This window comes from Eleutherodactylus coqui, chromosome 1 (assembly GCF_035609145.1).
Source record: "Eleutherodactylus coqui strain aEleCoq1 chromosome 1, aEleCoq1.hap1, whole genome shotgun sequence".
In the NCBI taxonomy this organism is placed as follows: Eukaryota; Metazoa; Chordata; class Amphibia; order Anura; family Eleutherodactylidae; genus Eleutherodactylus; species Eleutherodactylus coqui.
Genome location: NC_089837.1, coordinates 153,538,551 through 153,560,717, shown reverse-complemented (window position 1 = coordinate 153,560,717; position 22,167 = coordinate 153,538,551). Strand labels below are relative to the sequence as shown.

General features: G+C 44.5%; 1 protein-coding gene across 1 annotated transcript in view; it reads right to left on the bottom strand.

Moving 5' to 3' along the window:
* Window positions 1-15,471: 15,471 nt before the first annotated feature.
* LOC136627047 (probable cation-transporting ATPase 13A5) overlaps window positions 15,472-22,167 on the bottom strand; it is a 159,600-nt gene continuing 152,904 nt past the window's right edge. Inside the window, exon 30 of the mRNA XM_066601998.1 lies at window positions 15,472-16,367. Coding sequence (XP_066458095.1) covers window positions 16,176-16,367 — 192 coding nt within the window. The 3' untranslated portion in view covers window positions 15,472-16,175. The remainder of the gene's footprint in view (window positions 16,368-22,167) is intronic.

Sequence of the window (22,167 nt, the reverse complement as noted above, 5' to 3'; positions counted from 1 at the left end):
GGAGACACGCTTCTCCAGCACAGCTCTGCGCATGTGCAGAAGAACTTCAGCCGCTGGGAAGCTCAGTTCTGCCTGCAGGGGAGGCGTGGCTGCTGGCTTTTCATCTCCAAGGTAAGAATGAGTGGAGGGGCGGGCTCTCGCGCGGGGGGGGGGGGGGTGGAGAGGGAGAGATGGATGGATGGATGTGTGCAGGGGGGGGGGGTGCAGTGATGTGTGTGTGCTAGTGGTGTCTGGAGACCCGGCTGTCAGAGGTCCCGGGGGAAGGGGGGGGGGGGAGGGAGAGATGGGTGGATGGATGGATGTGTGCAAGGGGGGGGGGGGTGCAGTGATGTGTGTGTGTGTGTGTGTGTGTGCAGGGACCCGGCTGACAGAAGTCGGGGGGGGGGTCATTGTGAGAGGGGTCGCTGTGGGAGGGGCACTATGAGGGCATGTGTGTGTGGGGAAATGTTTTGTTTTACTTTACTTTAGCAGGGTGGGGTGGCAGTAGGTAGCTTTGCAGTGGGGGGCTGCAGGAGAGTTCTCTCTCGGCTCTCTCCTGCCCCTCTCCATTCACTATACACTGTGCTGCTGTTTACACTCATGGTAGGATTTTATCGTGAACCATGAGAGTATAACAGTCTCCCCTGGCCACAACCCCTTCTGATTATAGTATGCAGCAGGGGGCAGGGCCTGGGCGGGGAGAGACTGTAGAGCAGTTCAATAGAGGTGGGCGTGTCGTGGGCGGGGCTAGGACGTGAGCTGAGGGAAATCCTGCCTTTTCATGTCTCTTACTACCATCGAGAGCGCGCACACAGAAGAGGGAGAGCGCAGAGCATTGTGGGAAGGCAGCACAGAGGCGCCATCTTTGAAAGCTGCAGTGAAGATCAAATTCTAAGGTAAGAAACTGACATTCCAGCTGATCTGCCTGCCGGTTTGAGCCCCTGTATGCTGTCTGTTACTATCCTTACTGAAAGGAAAGCAGCAGCATTATAAAAATGTTTACCCTGTGTGGCCGGACAACCCCTTTAAAGGAGATAGTTACAGAACACAGAATGCCGTACACCAGTTTTAATTACATCTGTCTTTTTAACTATCGAGAAATTGAAGTCACTCGCCAGGTGGTTAATCCACCATGACAAGTAGATGAAGCCTGCGACCTTCTGACTTCCAGAGTTGAGCATCCTGACACTTTTAATAGATAAATAAGAGTAAAATATATTCCAGATGCAGTAGACACAAAAAGTGATTAATTACAGAAGAAAAGTTCTACCCACAAGTGCAGGAACAATGAAAGCCTGTAAAGGAGATACATGTAGCCATGTGAAACATGTCTGAAGGCAAAATCTGGGGATGATGAAGGGCTGCATGTATATAAGAACAGAAGCTGAACAAGTCATACATGCCAAATTTACAGTGAGACAGCTTATCTTTTGGACTCCCCCCAAAACACGTCTGAAAGAGGCAATACAATACAATATTTTTCATATTAATGTAAAAGCATAAACATTTTGTTTATTATTTTGTATTTGTACTATTTATAATGATATTTTAAAGGCGTTTCACTGCTAAGTATATTTTAGCATATCTCCTGTAATGTTGGTGGTCTGTTATTGCGGCGGCGTATTCTTTAACTTCTGTCTCTGTAATATTTGCTTTAGTTTATTGCTATAGTGATAATATTATAAAAATGTCTTGTTTAAGTTGGCGTGTATTCGTGATATTTATATTGTAACTAGAGATGAGCGAGCATACTCGTCCGAGCTTGATACTCGTTCGAGTATTAGGGTGTTTGAGATGCTCGTTACTCGAGACGAGTACCACGCGATGTTCGAGTCACTTTCATTTTCTTCCCTGAGAAATTTGCGCGCTTTTCTGGCCAATAGAAAGACAGGGAAGGCATTACAACTTTCCCCTGCGACGTTCAAGCCCTATACCAACCCCCCTGCAGTGAGTGGCTGGCGAGATTAGGTGTTACCCGAGTATTAAAATCTGCCCGCCCGCGGCTCGCCACAGATGCATTCTGACATAGTTCAGGGAAAGTGCTGTTGATGCCGGGGCTGCTATAGGGAGAGTGTTCGGAGTGATTTTAGGCTTCAAGAACCCCAACGGTCCTTCTTAGGCCATAGAAATCGCAGATCGCACCTATGTGCGATCTGCGATTCCTGTTCTCTTCTCTATATGCGCTCAATGGAGCCGGCGGCAGCAGCGCCGACCCCATTGAGAACATATAGAAGACAAATCATTCTTCTCTACCACAGCTGTAACAGCTGTGGAAGAGAAGAACGATGTTTGCCCATTGAATTCAATGGAGCCGGCAATACAGCAGGTTCCACTGAAAGCAATGGGCTGCCGGCGATCGCGGGATGAATTGTCGGGAAGGGCTTAAATATATAAGCCCTTCCCTGCAATTCATCCAGAAATGTGTTACAATAAAAATATATACCGGCGTATAAGGCGACGGGGCGTATAAGATGACCCCCCAGCTGTCACCTTATACGCCGGGAATACAGCGGAGCAAAGAATAAAATTCATTACTCACTTCCCCTGGCGTTCTGCGGTGCTGCTGCAGGCTGTTGCTCCCTCCTGGTCCCCGGCAGAGCATTGCTTTCTGGACGCAGGGCTTGAAATCCTTGCCTCCAGAAAACACACGTGCCTTCAGCCAATCACAGCCATTCAATGAAATCATTGTCATTGTCACTGTCACAGCTGTGGCAAAGGATTTCTTCATCCCCGCGGTCCCCGTGGGGATGAAGGAAACTCCTGCCACAGCTGTCATAGCTGTGACAGAAGTCAGCGATATTCTCCCTATGTTTTCAATTGGGGTTGGCGCTGTTGCTGCTGGCACCATTGAGAACACTGAGCGATATCACAGATTTCTTCTCTGCGATGCAAAGATCTGCTGAAACATCGCAATTGAGTATGAAACCATTGAAAATCATTGGCTTCATAATCATCGCTGTCGCATTGCAGAGAAGAAAAATCGCAAGTGGGTGTGAGCCCTAATACAGCAACATTAGTACAGGGCTGCTGTGTGATAGATTAGGAAGTGTCTATGTTAATAAACCTCTGCTGGATCACGGGAGGACAAGCCAGAAATGTTAGAGGTGAAGGGGTATCTGGGCTTCCCTAGATTAGGGACTCAGTTAAAACTGTGATCCCTGTGATCTCTATTGTTACGCCACTCTGGGTAATGCAGCCTGGGCACCACAGTATAGCATAATAGCTGCCATCAAGTTGCAAGTGTCTGCAACTTCTACCTAACTGATCTGAGCAATCCACAGCACTGTTATGAGCAAGAGCGTAATGAAGTTGGCAGTAATCAGTGGAAGATCTTCTGAGGGTTACAGTGTTGGCACAAGCATAACAGAGCTGACTGATAGAGTTTTTATTTGGAGAGGGATAACTAATACTGCTAAGTGTTGAGACAGAAGGGAGGAGAAATAACTCACAAGGCGCCAGTGTAGCACTTGAGGAAAGCAGGATGCAGAGGAGAAATGTATTACATGAGCTCTTAGTTAAGACTTGCTCTTTCGTTTCCAACTGTCTCTGTTGCTAGAGACTTGCTTTATTTGACACCAGACAGTGGACTGTAGGTTAGAAGGGAGACCCCTAGTGGCCACTTTGGGGTAATTTTAAGGTAGAAAACATTTTTTATAAATATATAACCACAAGTTTGTTGAACCAGCAATGACTATGGCAAATTTGGAAAACCAGTCCTATTTTTCTTAAAAAAAAGTTTAAAGTTTAGCTACCAATAGAAATAAACATATCTGAATTCTTTATATATAATTAATAGAGATGAGCGAGCATACTCGTCCGAGCTTGATGCTCGTTCGAGTATTAGGGTGTTTGAGATGCTCGTTACTCGAGACGAGCACCACGCGGTACTCGAGTCAATGCCATTTCCTTCTCTGCATGTTTAGCGCCATTTTCTAGCCAATAGACATGCAGGAAAGGCATTACAGCTTTGCGTTACATAACTGCTGTCAGCCTCCAACTGCACGCCAATAGTTCCCTAATTTTTTACACCGCTCTGTGTCTGCCGTCAGCTTCACGCACAGCGTACGGTGACAGCCCCTGATAGAGGGAAAGTCATATACACGCTATATAGCCTGTATTCTTTTTCAAAAATTTTTTTAAAAAAGCTCCTTCTTAGGGCTACCTGTGACCGTCTGCATTTTACTGAGTGGCTGCTGGGAGTTGTAGTGCTTCACTTTTACGCAGCTAGGCCTTTTTGCAGCCTTGCGTATAATTTGTTTCTGGCTGCAGTTTGCGTTACATAACCGCTGTCAGCCTCCAACTGTATGCCAATAATTCTCTAATTTTTTACACTGCTCTGTGTCTGCCGTCAGCTTCACGCACAGCGTACGGCGACAGCCCCTGATAGAGGGAAAGTCATATACATGCTATATAGCCTGTATTCTTTTTCAAAAACTTTTTAAAAATAGCTCCTTCTTAGGGCTATCTGTGACCGTCTGCATTTTACTGCGTGGCTGCTGGGAGTTGTAGTGCTTCACTATTACGCAGCTAGACCTGTTTGCAGCCTTCTGTATTCTTTGCTTCTGCCTGGAGTTAGCGTTACAATACTGCTGTCAGCCTCCAACTGTACGCAAATAATTCCATAATTATTTACACCGCTCTGTCTGCCGTCCACTTTCCCCAGTCAAGGCTGAGTCGGAGGGAGCACTGTAAAAAGATGGTGAGGGAGTACGTAGCTGATTGTTCCACCATCCTCCATGATGCCTCAGCTCCATACAACTATTGGTTGTCAAAACTGAAACACGTGGCACAAACTTGCGCTGTATGCCCTGGAGGTGCTGGCTTGCCCTGCCGCTAGCGTCTTGTCAGAGAGGGTGTTTAGTGCAGTTGGGGGAATCCTCACGGACAAGCGTACCCACCTGTCAACTGCCAGTGCTGACATGCTTACTTCTCCAGACTTCTCTTCTCTACCTGCGGAGAGCAACGTAACCTAAAGATTCGTTTTGCTGCAACCGCAGATAAAAGCACTCTTCTCTATCACTGGGAAAACGTTGCATTTCTCTTTGTCAATCTGTCTCTGACATTAGTCCTCCTCCTGCTACTCCTCCTCCTGAAACAACATGGCATCGCGCTGAACGGCCAATTTTTCTGCGGCCCAAAAGGCTCATCTACATCTACCAATGTTTTTACAATTTTCAAAGTTTCAAACGTTTTGATACTTTAACATGAACCATTTTTTTCAACAGGGTTGCCTACAGGCTCTGTTACAAATTAAGCAACAGTGACCTGTATCTTTCAAAAAATATTTATGGGTTTCACCTGCCCTCTCAGTTGATACATTTTTCAGAGGTACACTTGTACTCTTGGTACACTTGTTTTTGGGGCCCACGCCTATACTCTTATCCAACTAATTTTTCTGGCCTTCGCCTACGCTCATGGTAACCCAATGTTTCAGAGGTTGGCCTATAGTATTTCTACTGAAATTTTACTTGGGTCTGCCTGCCTATACTTCTGCTACAAGAAAGTTACAGGGGTTTGCCTATACTGCTACCACTTAAATGTTACAGGGGTCTGCCTATACTGCTGCCTCTTGAATGTTACAGGGGCCTGCCTATACTTTTGCCACGTAAATGTTACAGGGGTCTGCCTATACTGCTGCCACAAGGATGTTACTAGGGTCTGCCTATACTGCTGCCACTTAAATGTTACAGGGGTCTGCCTATACTGCTGCCTCTTGAATGTTACAGGGGTCTTCCTATACTTTTGCCACGTAAATGTTACAGGAGTCTGCCTATACTGCTGCCACAAGGATATTACTAGGGTCTGCCTATACTGCTGCCACTTAAATGTTAGAGGGGTCTTCCTATACTGCTGCCGCAAAGATGTTACTGGGGTCTGCCTATACTGCTGCCACGTAAATTTTACAGGGGTTTGCCTATACTATTGCCACAAGGATTCTACTGGGGTCTGCCTATACTGCTGCCACGTAAATGTTACAGGGGTCTGTCTATACTTCTGCTACAGAAATGTAACTGGGGTCTGTCTATACTGTTACTACAGAAATGTTACAGGGGTCTGCGTATACTTCTGCTACAAAAATGTTACTGGGGTCTGCCTATACTGCTTCCACTTAAATGTTACAGGGGTCTGTCTATACTGCTGCCAAAAGGATGTTACTGGGGTCTGCGCATAGTTCTGCCACGTAAATGTTACAGGGGTCTGCCTATACTGCTGCCACGTAAATGTTACAGGGGTCTTCCTATACTGCTGCCACAAAGATGTTACTGGGGTCTGCCTATACTGCAGCCACTTAAATGTTACAGGGGTCTTCCTATACTGCTGCCACAAGGATGTTACTGTGGTCTGCGTATAGTTCTGCCATGTAAATGTTACAGGGGTCTGCCTATACTGCTGCCACGTAAATTTTACAAGGGTCTGCCTATAATGCTGCCACTAGGATGTTACTGGGGTCTGCCTATACTTCTGCAACAGAAATGCTACTGGGATCTGTCTGTACTGTTACTACAGAAATGTTACAGGGGTCTGCGTATACTTCTGCTACAAAAATGGTACTGGGGTCTGCTTATGCTTCTGCTATATAAATGTTACAGAGGTCTGCTTATACTGCGGAGACAGAAATATTACTGGGGTCTGCCTTTACTTCTACAGAAATGATACTGGGGTCTGCCTATACTGCTGCTACCAAAATGGTACAGGGGTCTTCCTATGCTTCTGCTTCATAAATGTTACAGGGGTCTGCTTATACTGCTGCTACAGAAATGTTACAGGGGTCTGCCTATACTGCTGCTACATAAATGTTACTGGGGTCTGCCTATACTGTTACTACAGAAATGTTACTCAGCTCTGTCTATACTGTTACTAAAGAAACTTTACTGGGGTCTGTCTATACTGTTACTACTGAAATGTTACAAATACTGGGCTCTGCTATACTGCTGCTACTGAAATGTTACAGGGGTCTGCCTATACTGCTGCTACATAAATGTTACTGGGGTCTGCCAATACTGTTACTACAGAAATGTTACTCGGCTCTGTCTATACTGTTACTACAGAAATGTTACTGGGGTCTGTCCACATTTTTACTACTGAAATGTTACTAATACTGGGCTCTGCCTATACTCCTGCTACTGAAATGTTACAGGGGTCTGCCTATACTGCTGCTACATAAATGTTACTTGGGTCTGCCTATACTTTTACTACAGAAATGTTACTTGGGTCTGTCTATACTGTTACTACAGAAATGTTGCTGTGGTTTGTCTATACTGTTACTACTGAAATGTTACAAATACTGGGCTCTGCCTGTACTGCTGCTACACAAATGTTACAGGGGTCTGCCTATACTGCTGCAACAGAAATGTTACAGGGGTCTGCCAATACTGCTGCTACATAAATGTTACTGGGCTCTATCTATATTGTTACTACAGAAATGTTACTGGGGTCTCCCTAGACGTCTGCAACATAATTGTTACTGGAGTCAGCTTATACCTTTGCTACTGGAATATGACAGGGGTCTGTGTATACTATGGGTGCACTAAGTCTTCCCATCGTGGTGTTCTACCTATCTGGCCCCCCCAAAAAACCCAGACTGACTAGGGCATGGAGTGTGTGCCGAAGCCAACATGTATTTTCTCTCACGTAACCTCAGCTATCTGGGGCACTGCAATGGTATTTCTTTATGTACCGTCCGTGGGTTCCTGCTAGCCACCCATGCTGTGGGTGCACACAGACTTGCCATAGCGGAGTTGTACCTGCCTGGCACTTTAAAAAAAAAAACAGACTGACTAGGGCATGGAGTGTGGGCCGTAGCCAACATGTATTTTCTCTCACATTACCCATAGAGGTGTTTTACCTGTCTGTCCCCAAAACACTGACAGACTTGGATAGGGTGCAGAATGCAGGTGGTTTACCCCTTGTGTTGTCGATGAGGTATCCAACACCCAAACAGAATGAGTAGTGTGTGGACACATGGATTCCCGATTGCTATGTCACTCGCAGCACCTTGGGCCACACAAGGTGTTTGCTGGGACAGAGGCTGACCCTGGGCCCGTTCACATACTTCCCACACAGAGTATTGTTGCATTGTGGAGATGTGTAGAAGTGCTGGGCTGGCAGCTCCTTTTATGCCCACGTTTGCAGCTCCTGACGCAGGTGGCACAGGATTGGAATGAAGATCGAACATCAATTTCTCATCGATTCTCTACAGCATTGTAGGCTATCGCCCCCCACCCACCCCTTTTAAAGAGGGTCGCTACCAGGCCCTGCCAACCTTCTGCAGTATGTGCCTTCGGTTCCTCCTCATGGCAGACGCACTTATAAGTAGACATGAGGGTGGTGTGGCTATGCAGCCAGCGTGTGGCATGAGGGCAGCTGAAGGCTGTGCAGGGACACTTTTGTGTGTGCTGCGGATGCAGAGTCATGCGGGGGGGTTGGGCAGCATGTAACCGCAGGCAGTGCTTGTGCTTGGTTGGAGGTAATGTGGTGCTTAGCTAAGGTGTGCCTTGCTAATGAGGGTTTGTCCGAAGTAAAAATTGTTGGGGGGGGGGGGGCACTCTTGCCACTACTGTGGCTTAATAGTGAGACCTGGGAACTTGAGATGCTGCCCTGCATGTTGCCCCTTGCCTGCCCTATCTATTTCTGTGTCGTTTCCATCACTTTCGTAGGTTTTCCAGATATTTCACAAATGAAAACCTTAGTGGATCATGGGTCATATACAAAAATGCTCGAGTCGCTCATTGACTTCAATGGGGTTCATTACTCGAAACGAACTCTCGAGCATCGCAGAAAGATCGACTCGAGCAACGAGCACCCAAGCATTTTGGTGCTAACTCATCTCTAATAATTAAATATTTTAAAGACATTTTTAAAGTATTTCTATTTCTACAGGTTAATAAACAGACAAAGACACTGTCAATTTATCTGGCATCTGAGGTCAATGTATTCACCAGTGGCTCAAATATGGTGGTGACAGCAAGCTTTGAAGTGAAAGTGAAGTTTAATGGAAACCACAAAGTCCAAGTAGCTATCCTAGGAAACTACTCTGATAAAGTTTGTGTGTGGTATAATGATACTGATAAAGTGTCACCCAACTGTCCATAACAATTTGCCACTGTGGATAATAGGAGAGTTGATATTTTTTAATTCCCCCCTCCCTTTGTCTCTAGACAAAGGGCTTCCTGAGGCCAAATGTACAGAGAGCAATAAAGATAGCCAGTGTCCAGGTGATGTTAATTACACCCCTCCTCTGCCAGCGAGGCTTTCACAGACACCATGGCTCCAAGATTCAAATCAGAAGAAAATCTCTTAATACAGATTATTGGTTATGTGAAGGGCCTAGCTTGATATGACTTATATTTTTGGAATCGGGCAGGCTAGCTGACTAAAACACATCCAAACTCATTGACGTTGGGGTCCCAGAACAACCACAAATAACGTATCTGCGTACCTTGTCATAATTTCCATGTCACATTTGGTATCACCGAATAGATAAAATCATAACCGAAAATATGCCAGCCATATATTCCCAATCAAAGGATCTCCTGCAGAGATATGTCTTGAATTATATTCTTTCATTTTTGGTTGATAATTCATATACTGCTGAGGTAAAATGAAAGCTGTGCTGTTATTGGTTGTTATTTCTTATACTGCTGGCGTAATTTAAATGCTGCACTGTGATTGATTGCAAAAGCTCAGGTTTCATTTCTTTACTGTTGAGGTATAATTAAAAATTAGGGTCCTTTTTAAACGGGACGATTATCGTTTTGTTTGTCCAAAACGATAATCGTTCCATGTAAAAGCATGCAGAAACTGAATGACTGGACAAGAAGTCAGTGTAAACAGCAGCCATTCAGTTTTGAACAACTGCTGCTTACTGTGAATGGATGTGGATAAGAGGAAGTGGAGAGAGAACACTCCTCCAGCTGCCTGCGTCCCTGCTGGCCATGCTGTGAGCAATTCGTGGCCTACTGCAGCCCTGGAGCCTCTGGCTTAAAGTTGCAGCCCTCTACCACCGGCCGACGGAGCTCAGACCCAGCTACATACTGGCTGAAACCAGTCATGTCCCTTCTCTTCTCTTATCACTTGATGCAGAGAAGTCATTTGACAGGGTGCACTGGGCTTATCTGAGAGCTGTCCTGGAAACATTCAGGTTTGGAGGTAATTTCCTAACTGCCACAATGTCCCTATACTCCTCGCCTAATGCCTGTGCATTTTCTTCAAGCTTCATGTCTAAAACATTCCAGATTAATAATGGTACTAGGCAAGGCTGCCCCATGTCCACTTTGCTTTTCACTCTGCTAATGGAACACTTTGTGGAACATATCAGCTCCTCCCTAGACATTTCTTGAATCTGGGTATCAGAGAACAAAAAACTGGCTTTTATGCCAATGATGTCATATTAACCTTAACAAACCTAACTATATCATTACCAGCAGTAAATTCCCTAATCAACAAATTCTCTGAAATCTCTTGTTACAAAATTAACAGCTCCATGTCCCTAATTCTAAACATAGGTATCAAAAAATCTGTAATATTCTCTCTTTCAAAGAAACATATCTTTGGCTGGACTGAGGTTACTCTTCCCTTCTTAAGTACTGTATATATTTAATTTCTTCCTCGTCCAAACTATATGATCAAACCTACAAGTCCCTTCCAACATCCATCAAATTGAAACTAGATTAATTTAAAATACACATGATTTCTTGGTTAGGCAGAATTTTAGCCATTAAAATTATAATCCTCCCTAAAATACTGTACCTATTCCACAATGTCCCCATCTCCATTTCATTCCCCTTTTTTCAGGAAATTCAATCCATATTCTTGGCCTTCATTTTGGTGAAGAAGAAACCCTGGGTGAGGAAAATAGTGGCCTCGGGTCCCCTTTTATTATCCAATACTTCAGGGCAATCATCTTGGATCAACTTAGATACTCATGGTTGAAAGACCCTATGAAAGAGTGGGTGTCCATTGAGAATTATAGGCTAAACAGCTGCTCACTAAAACATCAACTATTAGGTCAACTATATTTTAACTGTAGACTTTCTCTTACCTCAACCACCCTTCTCGCAGTCGCCAATGTCTGGAGCATGGTGTCCCAAAAACTAAAATTAATTTCCTTCCCACCATACTTGAAACCTGCATTGAGAACTTATATCTCTCCAAATGGAAACAATTAGGCCTAACACAAATAGATCAACTATGGGAGGATAGGTGGTTTCTAACATTCTCAGAATTATCAAATAAATTTAATATCCCTAAACTGGATTTTGTCAAACATTGACGAATTAGTCATCTTCTAAAGCCATTTTCCCCTCCCACGAAAATTAATGTGCCATTGAAACTAGATGCCTGACTTTCATCCCTGTAATAATCCTTAATTAAGGACTATCCACCTACTATGCCATACTAAGCCACCCCCTAATAGATCCTATGGAAACCATTAACAAGGAATGGGAAGATTACCTGAATATTCAATGATAACCAATGGTACAAGGTATACACCGTGGTTGGTTCAGTCTCTAAATGCGTGAACCACTTTGATCATTCCTGCAAAGTCCTATATAGATGGTACCTAACACCATGCTCTCTGAATAAAATCACTCCCCATTTCTCTAAAAATTGCTGAAGGTGCGGAGCAGTAGATGTGTTACGTCTTACTGGTGCTGGAATGGAGTCGTAGGTGTAGTAGCTGTCCTGGTCACTGAAGAGTAGTCTAGATAGCCAGGAATCATTATCAAAAAGTCACGGTATGCAGTACAATGAGATGAGATGGAAGTGTAATCAAATGGAAGCCAGAGGTCAGCAGCAGAAGGTATCGATGGAATTGCAGAGGAGCAGGAGGAAGAGAAGCTTCATCAAGGTGGTGGAGCACAATAATCCCATGCTGGTGCAGTGACAGGGTCAGGCTTTTATGGGAAGTCCAAATTAGTAGCAGGGTGGAGCCAGGACAAGGAAACAGGAAGTGGACTTAGCAAGAGTAAGGATGCATAGAACAAGGTTGGGTTTCAGCAAGGAAGTGTCCAAATCCCGGATATCCCAGAGGAGAGAGCTGCTGACTTTAGTACAAGAGTCCTGGGTTTGAGTCCTGACAAGATGGTACTATGCTGCAGACTCTGGAACCAGGCATTCCAGCTTATTACAAATCTCAGTAACATTCAGATGTTACCTAATCCTGCTCTGGCTCTTCTAAACCTAGATGTAGATCAACTCCCAAGCACCCTACACACTCCAATTATACATATTTTAATGGCATGTAGCTCAGATATCACCCAACATTGAAATGGTGACTCCATCTCTTCTATCATAATTCAGTCAGTCAACAATAACTGTTGGTATGAAGGCATGCATTTAAGTGCTTTCAACAGAAAAGAGAACTTTAGACGTGACCGGGCGGTGTAGCTTCAGCGCTCTTACCGCTGTTTCCCTAATCTAATACTCTAATGATAATTTCTGCTGCCTTAGTATACCAGTTGCTCTACCTTATTATACTCGATACGTGAAACAGTTGACCAGTTGACCTGTTCATATTTTTGTTTTTGATTTAAAATGTTTGATTTGCTTTAAGTTTAAGCAATAAATATTGTGATTTTTCTTACTATATATCCATATGAAAATATTGCTTTGATTTTATTCTTAAACAATACTGTAAAATAATATTAAAGAAATAATTTTAAAAAAAAAGAAACCGCAAGAACAATGAAGAAGAACTGATGTGTGAAGTTTTATGTGGTACGGTGAAATGACTTAGGCCAATTGAAAATACGAAGCAGTAATTAAATATTTAACCATAGATTGTGAATACTGGAAATGTTTATTTTTTTTTTAAATTCTATTTGCTTAAATAAATGTTAATATTGTTCTCTGTATCCCAAACACTTGCCAAGTTTATTGGTAATGAATGTATGTACACGTTACTTATATATGTTTGCACTGTTTCCATCTATTAATATCTGCTTTGTAACTGTAATTTGCCTTATATAAAAATGTAACATGAATTTTTGAAAAGCAAAAATAAAGCATATATAGATATGTTTTGTATGACTTCGCTACTGGGGGACTGTATAAGAATTGCTCACTATAGGTACAGATTTGAACCAATATACTGTAGTTTAGCAGCAGATACTGGTTGTGCACTCATCTAACATACTTTATAAGCATAGGTTCACTTCTATGTCATGCATTTGTAACTTAAAGGGGTTGTCTCGCGAAATCAAGTGGGGGTATACACTTCTGTATGGCCATATTAATGCACTTTGTAATATACATCGTGCATTAAATATGAGCCATACAGAAGTTATTCACTTACCTGCTCCGTTGCTAGCGTCCTCGTCTCCATGGTTCCCTCTAAATTCGCTGGCAGCTTGCTTTTTTAGACGCGCTTGCGCAGTCCGGTCTTCTCCTTTCAGCACGAGCCGCTTCAGTGTGCTCCCCGCTACAGCTCTTCTGCGCATGCGCAGACGAGCTGTCACTGCTCGGGAGCGCGCTGGAGCGGCCATTCTGTACCATCCTCTGTTAGAGGAAGGTGCAGAGCTGCCGAGCTGTCCGGAGAAGCCGCCCTGCTGTCCCGCCGTCCTGGTAAGTGATGGGCCGGGGGGGCTGCCGCTGCGCCGAGGGGGGGGCTGCCGCTGCGATGGGGGGGCTGCCGCTGTTCCGGGGGGGCTGTCGCTGTGCCGGGGGGGACTGTCGCTGCGATGGGGGGGCTGTCGCTGTGCCGGGGGGGACTGTCGCTGCGATGGGGGGGTTGTCGCTGTGCCGGGGGGGACCGTCGCTGTGCCGGGGGGGACTGTCGCTGTGATGGGGGGGCTGCCGATGCGATGGGGGGGCTGCCGCTGTGCCGGGGGGACTGTCGCTGCGATGGGGGGGCTGTCGCTGCGATGGGGGGGCTGCCGCTGTGCCGGGGGGGGGGGGGGGCTGCGCCGGTTACCTGCTGCCTGGCGGTGGGTGACTGTGTGCCGTGGTCGGCCGTGTTCACTCCAGGGGTCCGGTCGGCGGCTGCAGGGCGTCTGGTTGTCATGGAGACACAGCTGGTAGCGTCTCGGGAGCGCGCACGTCGGGCTGCAGCAAGCGAAGGGAAAAGAGCCGGCGGCCATCTTGGGGAAACTTTTTATAAGTTGCTGAAACGCTGGAACGGTAAGTACAGACCAGCTAGAAACGTCATTTACAGGGGGGCTTAGTAATGTGTGCTTAATTAGGGGGACTGGGCAAAAAAAAAAATCCACTCCTGCCTCGAGACATCTCCTTTAATGCCTCACATCTCAACCCTCTGTAAAAGAGGATTACCCATACCAGCCATAGGACTTTGAATTAAAAAGTTCAATAAATTCGACAAGGGAAAAGGACCAGCTAATGCAGGCACTGCTCATCAGAGGATGACAAAGATGATGCCAACTTGCTTAAAAACAACACTTTCTTATACAATAACAGATAAAACCTTGACTACACGTTTCAACCCAGAAGCAGTACCTTCCTAGGCATAAAAGGAATGTGTTTGAAAGCAGACGAGATTTAAATAAAAAGTCAGCTCCTATGTCTAGTCATTAGCTTTTTTCCCCATCTGTGTTACTGTGAAACATGGAGCCAAAACTGATCCTGTAGTTTTCTGTGGGATCGTTCATGACATCCAGCATATCTGTTTTAATGCCAGATGCCTCCCTGCACCAAACAAAAAAATGTTGCAAAAAAAAGGGCTCAGTCAGACGATTGGCATCTATTAGAATCAATGCTTTCCAATAAAAGTAGCCACATGTCCGTTCTTTGCATGCAAAAAAAATTTGCACCTGTAAAAAATAGGGCAACGATTCGCTAACGCAACAAATATTTTATACATTAGTGCGGCTCCATTGAAAGCAATTGGAGGGGATCGCTATCCCCTGCTGTGGCTGTGACAGCTGCAGCAGGGGATTCTTTGGATGTGAAACCCCTGGGTGTTGTCACACCCAGGGGTTTCACCTTGTGGTCACAGTGTTCAGTGACAAAGGAACTTCCCGCGGGGATGAAGAATTCCCCTGCCACAGTTGTCATTGACCACAAGGTGAAACCCCTGGATGTGACGGAAACCAGGGGTTTCACATCCAAAGAATCCCCTGCTGCAGCTGCCACCGCCGCAGCAGGGGTTAGCAATAGACCACACTTTATGTGCGAATTTTGCCATCGTGTGACCGCACAACAAGTGCAAATTTAAAAGCGCGAGTGCTGATTTGGTCCTCGTTTATTAACGTGTTTTTTTTCACGCAACTAAATGCATGAAAAAAAACGTGCGTCTGACTGAGCCCTAAGTATGATTGCTGGACCAGTCCACAAGGTGCACTAAAGTGTTATCAGTTATCTGGCTCGGGCATAAAACAACTGTACAACACCAATATATGTGTACCCAACTTAAAGAGGACAAATAGCATTAAAAGCTACAGCATTTTCTGAGACAATCTCCTTAACAGTTGGTGCATCTTTTTTCAGTATAAAGCATCATGTTTACCTATTCTTCACTTACAATATTTTAGCTAAATTGTATTATTTACTGATAAAATACTTGTAGTGCTGGGTTTTAGGTTCAAATCTGTCCAAGGAGAACATGTGTATGTACTTTTTTTTTGTTCCCTTTTGTGTTTAGTCTGCTTCTTTTTCTCCTCCTCCAAAGAAGAAAAATCAAGTGTGGTGGCTTAGTAGTCAGCACCACTGCCTTTGCAGTGCTAGAGTTGTAGGTTCAAATCTGTTCAAGGATTATATTTGCAGATGTTGTCCTCGATGAGATTTGAACCTGGGACCCCAGCACTAAAAGGTGACAGTAATAACCCCTGTGCCACATTATTGAAGAGGTACCAACACGTGTGACTGTATTCCCATGCAAATTGGCTGCATTAGGGACATTCTGCAGGCCAAATTAATGAACCTGGATTTTTATTCTCATTGATTCTAATGGAAATTGGGATCGCATCATCCCGATTCCCAACTATTATTTTTTGAAAATAAGACCGATCGCTCCTGTTCCAATTATTCCAATAATAGCTTGTCACTAATACTATATATGCCTTCAGTTATGAAAAATGCATTTCTATGCATCTTAAAATGTCTTTCAACTTCTCACTACAGCTAAGTCCGTTGGCATTCTTTACATAGCTTTAAAGCAGGTATTATAAATTCTATGGGTTTAGCGCTCTCTCACATTTTACGAGCAAAACAAGTGACATTTATTTTCCAGTTTGCTGTATTCACATTACAGTTACAAATGTTTGTTCAGATTCTTTTTCAGTAATTGATGCAGCGTAGTCCGTTCTATTCTGTGGAGGCCACTCTGGATCTTTCTGTAATTTCCTTTGCAACTGTCTGTATTGGCTCTTTGATTTGTAATTAAACCGTCTCTTTATCCAGAGCCAGAGTTTTCGGTTTTCAATAAACCACACCTGGTAAAAAGAAATTTAAAAAAAGAGTTAGTTCTTGTTCAGACAAGCGTGTATTTGTGCCTATATCGGCAACCCTTGCAGTGATTTTCGGGGAAGGGCTTTAAATATAAGCCCTTCCCTGAAAATCATCTCTAGGTTGTGTAAAAAAAATACATACCTCTCCGCCACTGAGCGCAGCCTGTAATTGGCTTAGCACTCAGCCAATCAGACACAGCTCTTTCAGGAGGCAGGAATTTTAAATCCCCACCTGCTGAAAGAGCTTCAGTACACTGCCAAGAAGTCAAGCGGCAAGACGCGCCCAGCCCCGACAGCGGTGGAGAGGTGATTATTAGAGATGAGCGAGCACCAAAATGCTCGGGTGCTCGTTACTCGAGTTGAACTTTCAGTGATGCTCGAGAGTTCGTTTTGAGTAACGAACCCCATTGAAGTCAATGGGCGACTCGAGCATTTTTGTATATCGCCGATGCTCACTAAGGTTTTCATTTGTGAAAACCTGGGAAATTCAAGAAAGTGATGGGAACGACACAGAAACGGATAGCGCAGGCGAGGGGCTACATGTTGGGCTGCATCTCAAGTTCCCAGGTCCTACTATTAAGCCACAATAGTGGCAAGAGTGACACCCCCCCCCCCCGCACTATCAGCATAAAGATCGTTCTCCTCTGCGACAGCTGTGGCAGAGAAGAACGATGTTAGCCCATTGAATTCAATGGAGGCGGCAATACAGCTGGCTCTATTGAAAGCAATGGGCTGCCGCTGATCGCGGGATGAATTGTCGGGAAGGGCTTAAATATATAAGCCCTTCCCTGCAATTCATCCAGAAATGTGTAAAAATAAAAAATATATATATATACTCACCTGGTCCCGGCAGACGGAGTTCAGCGCGGCCAGTGGCAGTCCTCCTGAACTGCTCTGAACAGCTGTGAGTAGTATTCAGCAGCCGGGGATTTAAAATCCCCGCCTGCTGAATGAGCTGCCTCTAATTGGTCACAGCCTGACCAATCAGAGGCAGATTCCACTCACACACCCATTCATAAATTTATGAATGGGTGAGTGACTGCTGCCTCTCATCTGATTGTTCCAGCTGAGCCAATCAGAGGCAGCAGTCACACACCCATTCATAAATTCATGAATGGGTGTGTGAGTGGAATCTGCCTCTGATTGGCTCAGCAGGAACAATCAGATGAGAGGCAGCAGTCACTCACCCATTCATAAATTTATGAATGGGTGTGTGAGTGGAATCTGCCTCTGATTGGTCAGGCTGTGACCAATTAGAGGCAGCTCATTCAGCAGGCGGGGATTTTAAATCCCCGGCTGCTGAATACTACTCACAGCTGTTCAGAGCAGTTCAGGAGGACTGCCGCTGGCTGCGCTGAACTCCGTCTGCCGGGACCAGGTGAGTATATATATATATATATATATATATATATATATATATTTTATTTTTACACATTTCTGGATGAATTGCAGGGAAGGGCTTATATATTTAACCCCTTCCCGACAATTCATCCTGCGCTCGCCGGCAGGCCATTGCTTTCAATGGAGCCGGCTGTATTGCCGGCTCTATTGAATTCAATGGTCAGTGCTCGTTTAATCGAGACGAGTACCGCATGGTGCTCGTCTCGAGTAACGAGCATCTCGAGCACCCTAATACTCGAACGAGCATCAAGCTCAGACGAGTATGCTCGCTCATCTCTAGTGATTATGCTTTTTTTTTTTTTTTACAGAAGCTACCAATGATTTTTAGGGAAGGGCTTAAATTGAAAGCCCTTCCCTGAAAATCACTGCAGGGGTTGCCGACATCCTACTGCTTTCAATGGGGCCACCGGCAGCAGCTGCGGCCTCATTGAAAGCAATGCGCACGCAGCTGCGTTCATTTGCTTTTTCTGCGCATGCAAAACAATGCTTGTGTGAACGAGGCCTTAGTGCAAGCCTCTTATACTTCTATTTGACACTATCAGGTATGCAGGATCCAAAACAAATGGAAAGATCTGGTGGTGCTCTATGTTATCAGCAATAGCAGTCGCATAAAAAAAAAAAAAAAAAAAGCATTGTACTCGACAGTATATTGCAAGTTCCTTGTTGTGAGAATATCTTCACATAATCAACAGAACCATGTTGAGTTGTAAAGCCATTGCTGTGATAAAATGTAGAATTTCCATAAGAATTTGAAAAATGTCTGCAAGAATAGTATGAGGTTATGTTCACATGCAGCAGAGTTGTTGCTTAAACTTCTTCAGTGGTGTCATCCGTCTGCATGGGGTTTGGAACAATCCATGCACTTACTGCAGAAACAATCCCATTTCTATGCATGGCACAGATTTTCAGTTACAGAAATGTCTACAAATAATCTGCCACATCAGAAGGTGCACTTCGCTGTTAAAGGAAGTTTCCAACAGCTTTAAATTTTCTTTATAAGCAGGAGAATGCTGTAAGAAAAAATGGACTATACTTACCTGTTTTGCTTCCTTAGACCTCCTGTCCACGGGCAATTTTTTACGGCATTTCCCGCAGCGATAATCAACAAGCGGGTAACGCAGTGAATGCTTTCCATAGGATAACTATGGAAAGTGCAGCCTGAACGTGCGCTCTTGCGTAAAAAATCGCGGCATGCTATGATTTGCTGCGATTCTCCGATAGGAACCTATCATTATAGATAAATTCATCGTTGAAAATTGCATGGAAAATCGCGGTGCTAAAGTGCTCCCGCAGCCTCTCTGGTCCCCCTGGTCTCCTCTTACTTGCAGGTAGCACAATGTTGTGCCTCCTGACCATGTGACCACTGCAGTCAATCATTGGCCTCAGCAGAACCAACACCGTGGCCAGGAATTGGCTACAGCAGTCACATGCTCAGAAAACATGTGACCGACTGCTAAGAGGCAAGCGGTCAACAGAGGGATGGCAACTAGTGCAGTGGGAGAGAGAGGAAAGCGAAAGTGAGTATAGTCTCATTTTTCTTTTACAGCGTTCCTCTGCTTTGTAATTAAAGACTTTTAAATTTTCTTTATATTCGCTTAACACTCCTGGTTTGTTTATACATGACCATGAACTGTCCCAATACTGGAGTACGCTTTTCAACGAAATTGGGACTATGGGATCCTGACGTATCCTGCCAAATAGATGTCAAAAGGACGCTCTTTTGTGATATGCTCGGACATTAAAATCTATATACACAAAAGAATATTGACTGGCAGACAGTTGGGGCTTAAACAGTCTAACGTGTTTGCGCAGAATTTTGCACGCGTGAAATTCAAGCCCGTAAACATGACAAAATGAAGCCATTGATTTCAATTGTTTTATTCTCATTAGCATGTTTCTCACATGCAAATTCTGTTTGCGAGAAACAATAGGCCTATAAAAGTCTATGGCAGGTAAAAAAAACAAGGGGAAAGGTGTGAGCCTGCGGACAACCCTTGTTCATGTGCAAATATAATCCGTTGCTACGAGGGTATTTGCGCATACCCTGTCTGCCAAAGCCCTTAATAGCACTTACCAAGACTCACAAGTGCCTGTTAGATTTACCAATGATCATTTAGTTACAGTCGGTGGCAGCAGACACATTGAAGCACAAGCCTATGTAGAGACAAATTTCGGGCGGCTTCACACGAGCGTATGCGTGTGCCATACATAGGTGCGCAAAAGTGCACACCCAAGTACGTGCACAAACACGTGTGAATGCAGGTCCATTCCCTGAAAATAATCCCTGTTTGTGTTTAAAAAGAAAAAATAAATAAATTAAAAAAATAAATAAATATATATATATATATATATATATATATATATATATATTTATACATACACACACACTCACCTCTCCACTGCTGCCATGTAAATATTCCCCAGGGCAGTCCCCTTATCACTGAACACTGTGACAGCACTATCACAGTGATCAGTGCCAAGAGGACTCCCTGCATGAAGTAAAGGATCCCCTGAGGATCGCGATGTTCTCCCATTGCTTTCAATGTGACTGACACTTCTGCAGTTTCATTGAAAGCAATGGGCTGCTGGCAAGCCCTGCAGGGATTTTCGAGGAAGGGCTTTAAATATAAGTCCTTCGCTGAAAATCATCCCTAGAATGTGTTAAAATTTAAAAAAAATTATACTCACCTCTCCTCAGCTGCCAGGGCTCAGGGGGTATCTACCCTGTCTTCTCCCTGCACTGCTCTGAAGCTCTTTCAGCAGGGGGGGGATTTAAAATCCCCGCCTGCTAAAAAGGCTGTATCTGATTGGCTGAGCGCTTAGCCAATCACAGGCAGCTCTCAGCTATTCATTAAATTACAGCTGAGTGCTGCATGTGATTGAGTTTTATGAATGGCCAGGTGCTGCCTGTGATTGGCTGAGTGCTGTGACCAATCACAGGCAGCACTCAGCTGTCATTCAATGAATGGCTGAGAGCTGGCTGTGATTGGCTGAGCACTCAGCCAATCAGATACAAACCTTTCAGAAGGCTGGAATTTTAAATCCCCACCTGCTGAAAGAGCTTCAGAGCAGTGCAGGTAGAAGACAGGCTAGATGTGCCTGAATCCCGGCAGCTGAGGAGAGGTGAGTATAATTTATTTTTTACACATTCTAGGGATGATTTTCAGGGAAGGGCTTATATTTAAAGCCCTTCCCCGAATATGCCTGCAGGGCTTGCCAGCAGCCCATTGCTTTCAATGGGGCTGCAGAAGTGCCAGTCCCTTTGAAAGCAATGGGAGAACATCGTGATCCTCTGCATCAGCTGTGACAGCTGTGGCGGTGGATTCTTTACTCCCCGCGGACCTTTGGTGCACGCATGTCTTATGTTTTGCAGGTACGTGCGGTTGCACGCCTGTAAAACACGGACATTTGAACACACTATAGAGAACCAATGTTTCTAATAGGAGTGTGTTTTTGAGCGCACAACTGTACGCACATAAACACGCTCGTGTGAAGCCACCCTTAGTCTGAAAAGCCAGGTGATCATGCAGATCTACTGGTCCATGCTTTAAGGTCTTCTGGCAGATCATAATCTAGTACAATACTTGGCCTCTACTGATCTATTACATACACATTAGGACGGGCTGACATGAACGCGTGGTAAAACACTGTGAGTATAACTTAGTGTTTTACGGCTTTGTGAGCTGGTATATCGCAATGTATGGCAGCGATTTTGACTGCGCATCACAGCATATCTCACACACACTGTCATGCACAGTGTGACTCGTTTCATTTTTCTTCTATATTTCCTGTTCTTTTGCCTAGCAATGTTGCATATAAACTCCACACATATGCCATGTAATTGTGTATGTACAGCGTTTATTACGCACCCATAGAGAACAAAAGGGGTCTATCGCATGTAATACGCTGGATTCAGACAAAAATGGTTTTGTCACCTTGTATAGCCATGGTAATCCCACCTGTATAACGGGACAAAACGAAACCACTGATCTCAAAAGGATTTCAGTCATTTTATTTTCACCGTCCCTTTTCCCGGCTGTGCATTGAATGGCCAAGAAAAGATAGGACCTGCCCTATCTTTCCCGCATGTAGTTTAAAGGTCTTGGCGAGGAGTTTTAACTGCTGGTGAAAACTGCTTCCTGCTGTCGAGCGTAGGTGCGCCCATGCTCATCTGAATAAACTCTAAAATAGAACATGTTGTGTTCTTTTTTACAAGTGTATTATTAGTGATAAATATATATGTGTGGATAAATAAGTATATGTGGATCAATGAAAATCAATGTGCCTTAATCAACTCCAATCACTGTGTATCACACGTGCATAATATGCAAGTAAATTACACTTTTGTGACCCTGGCCGGAGGGCTTATTCAGATGACCGCATG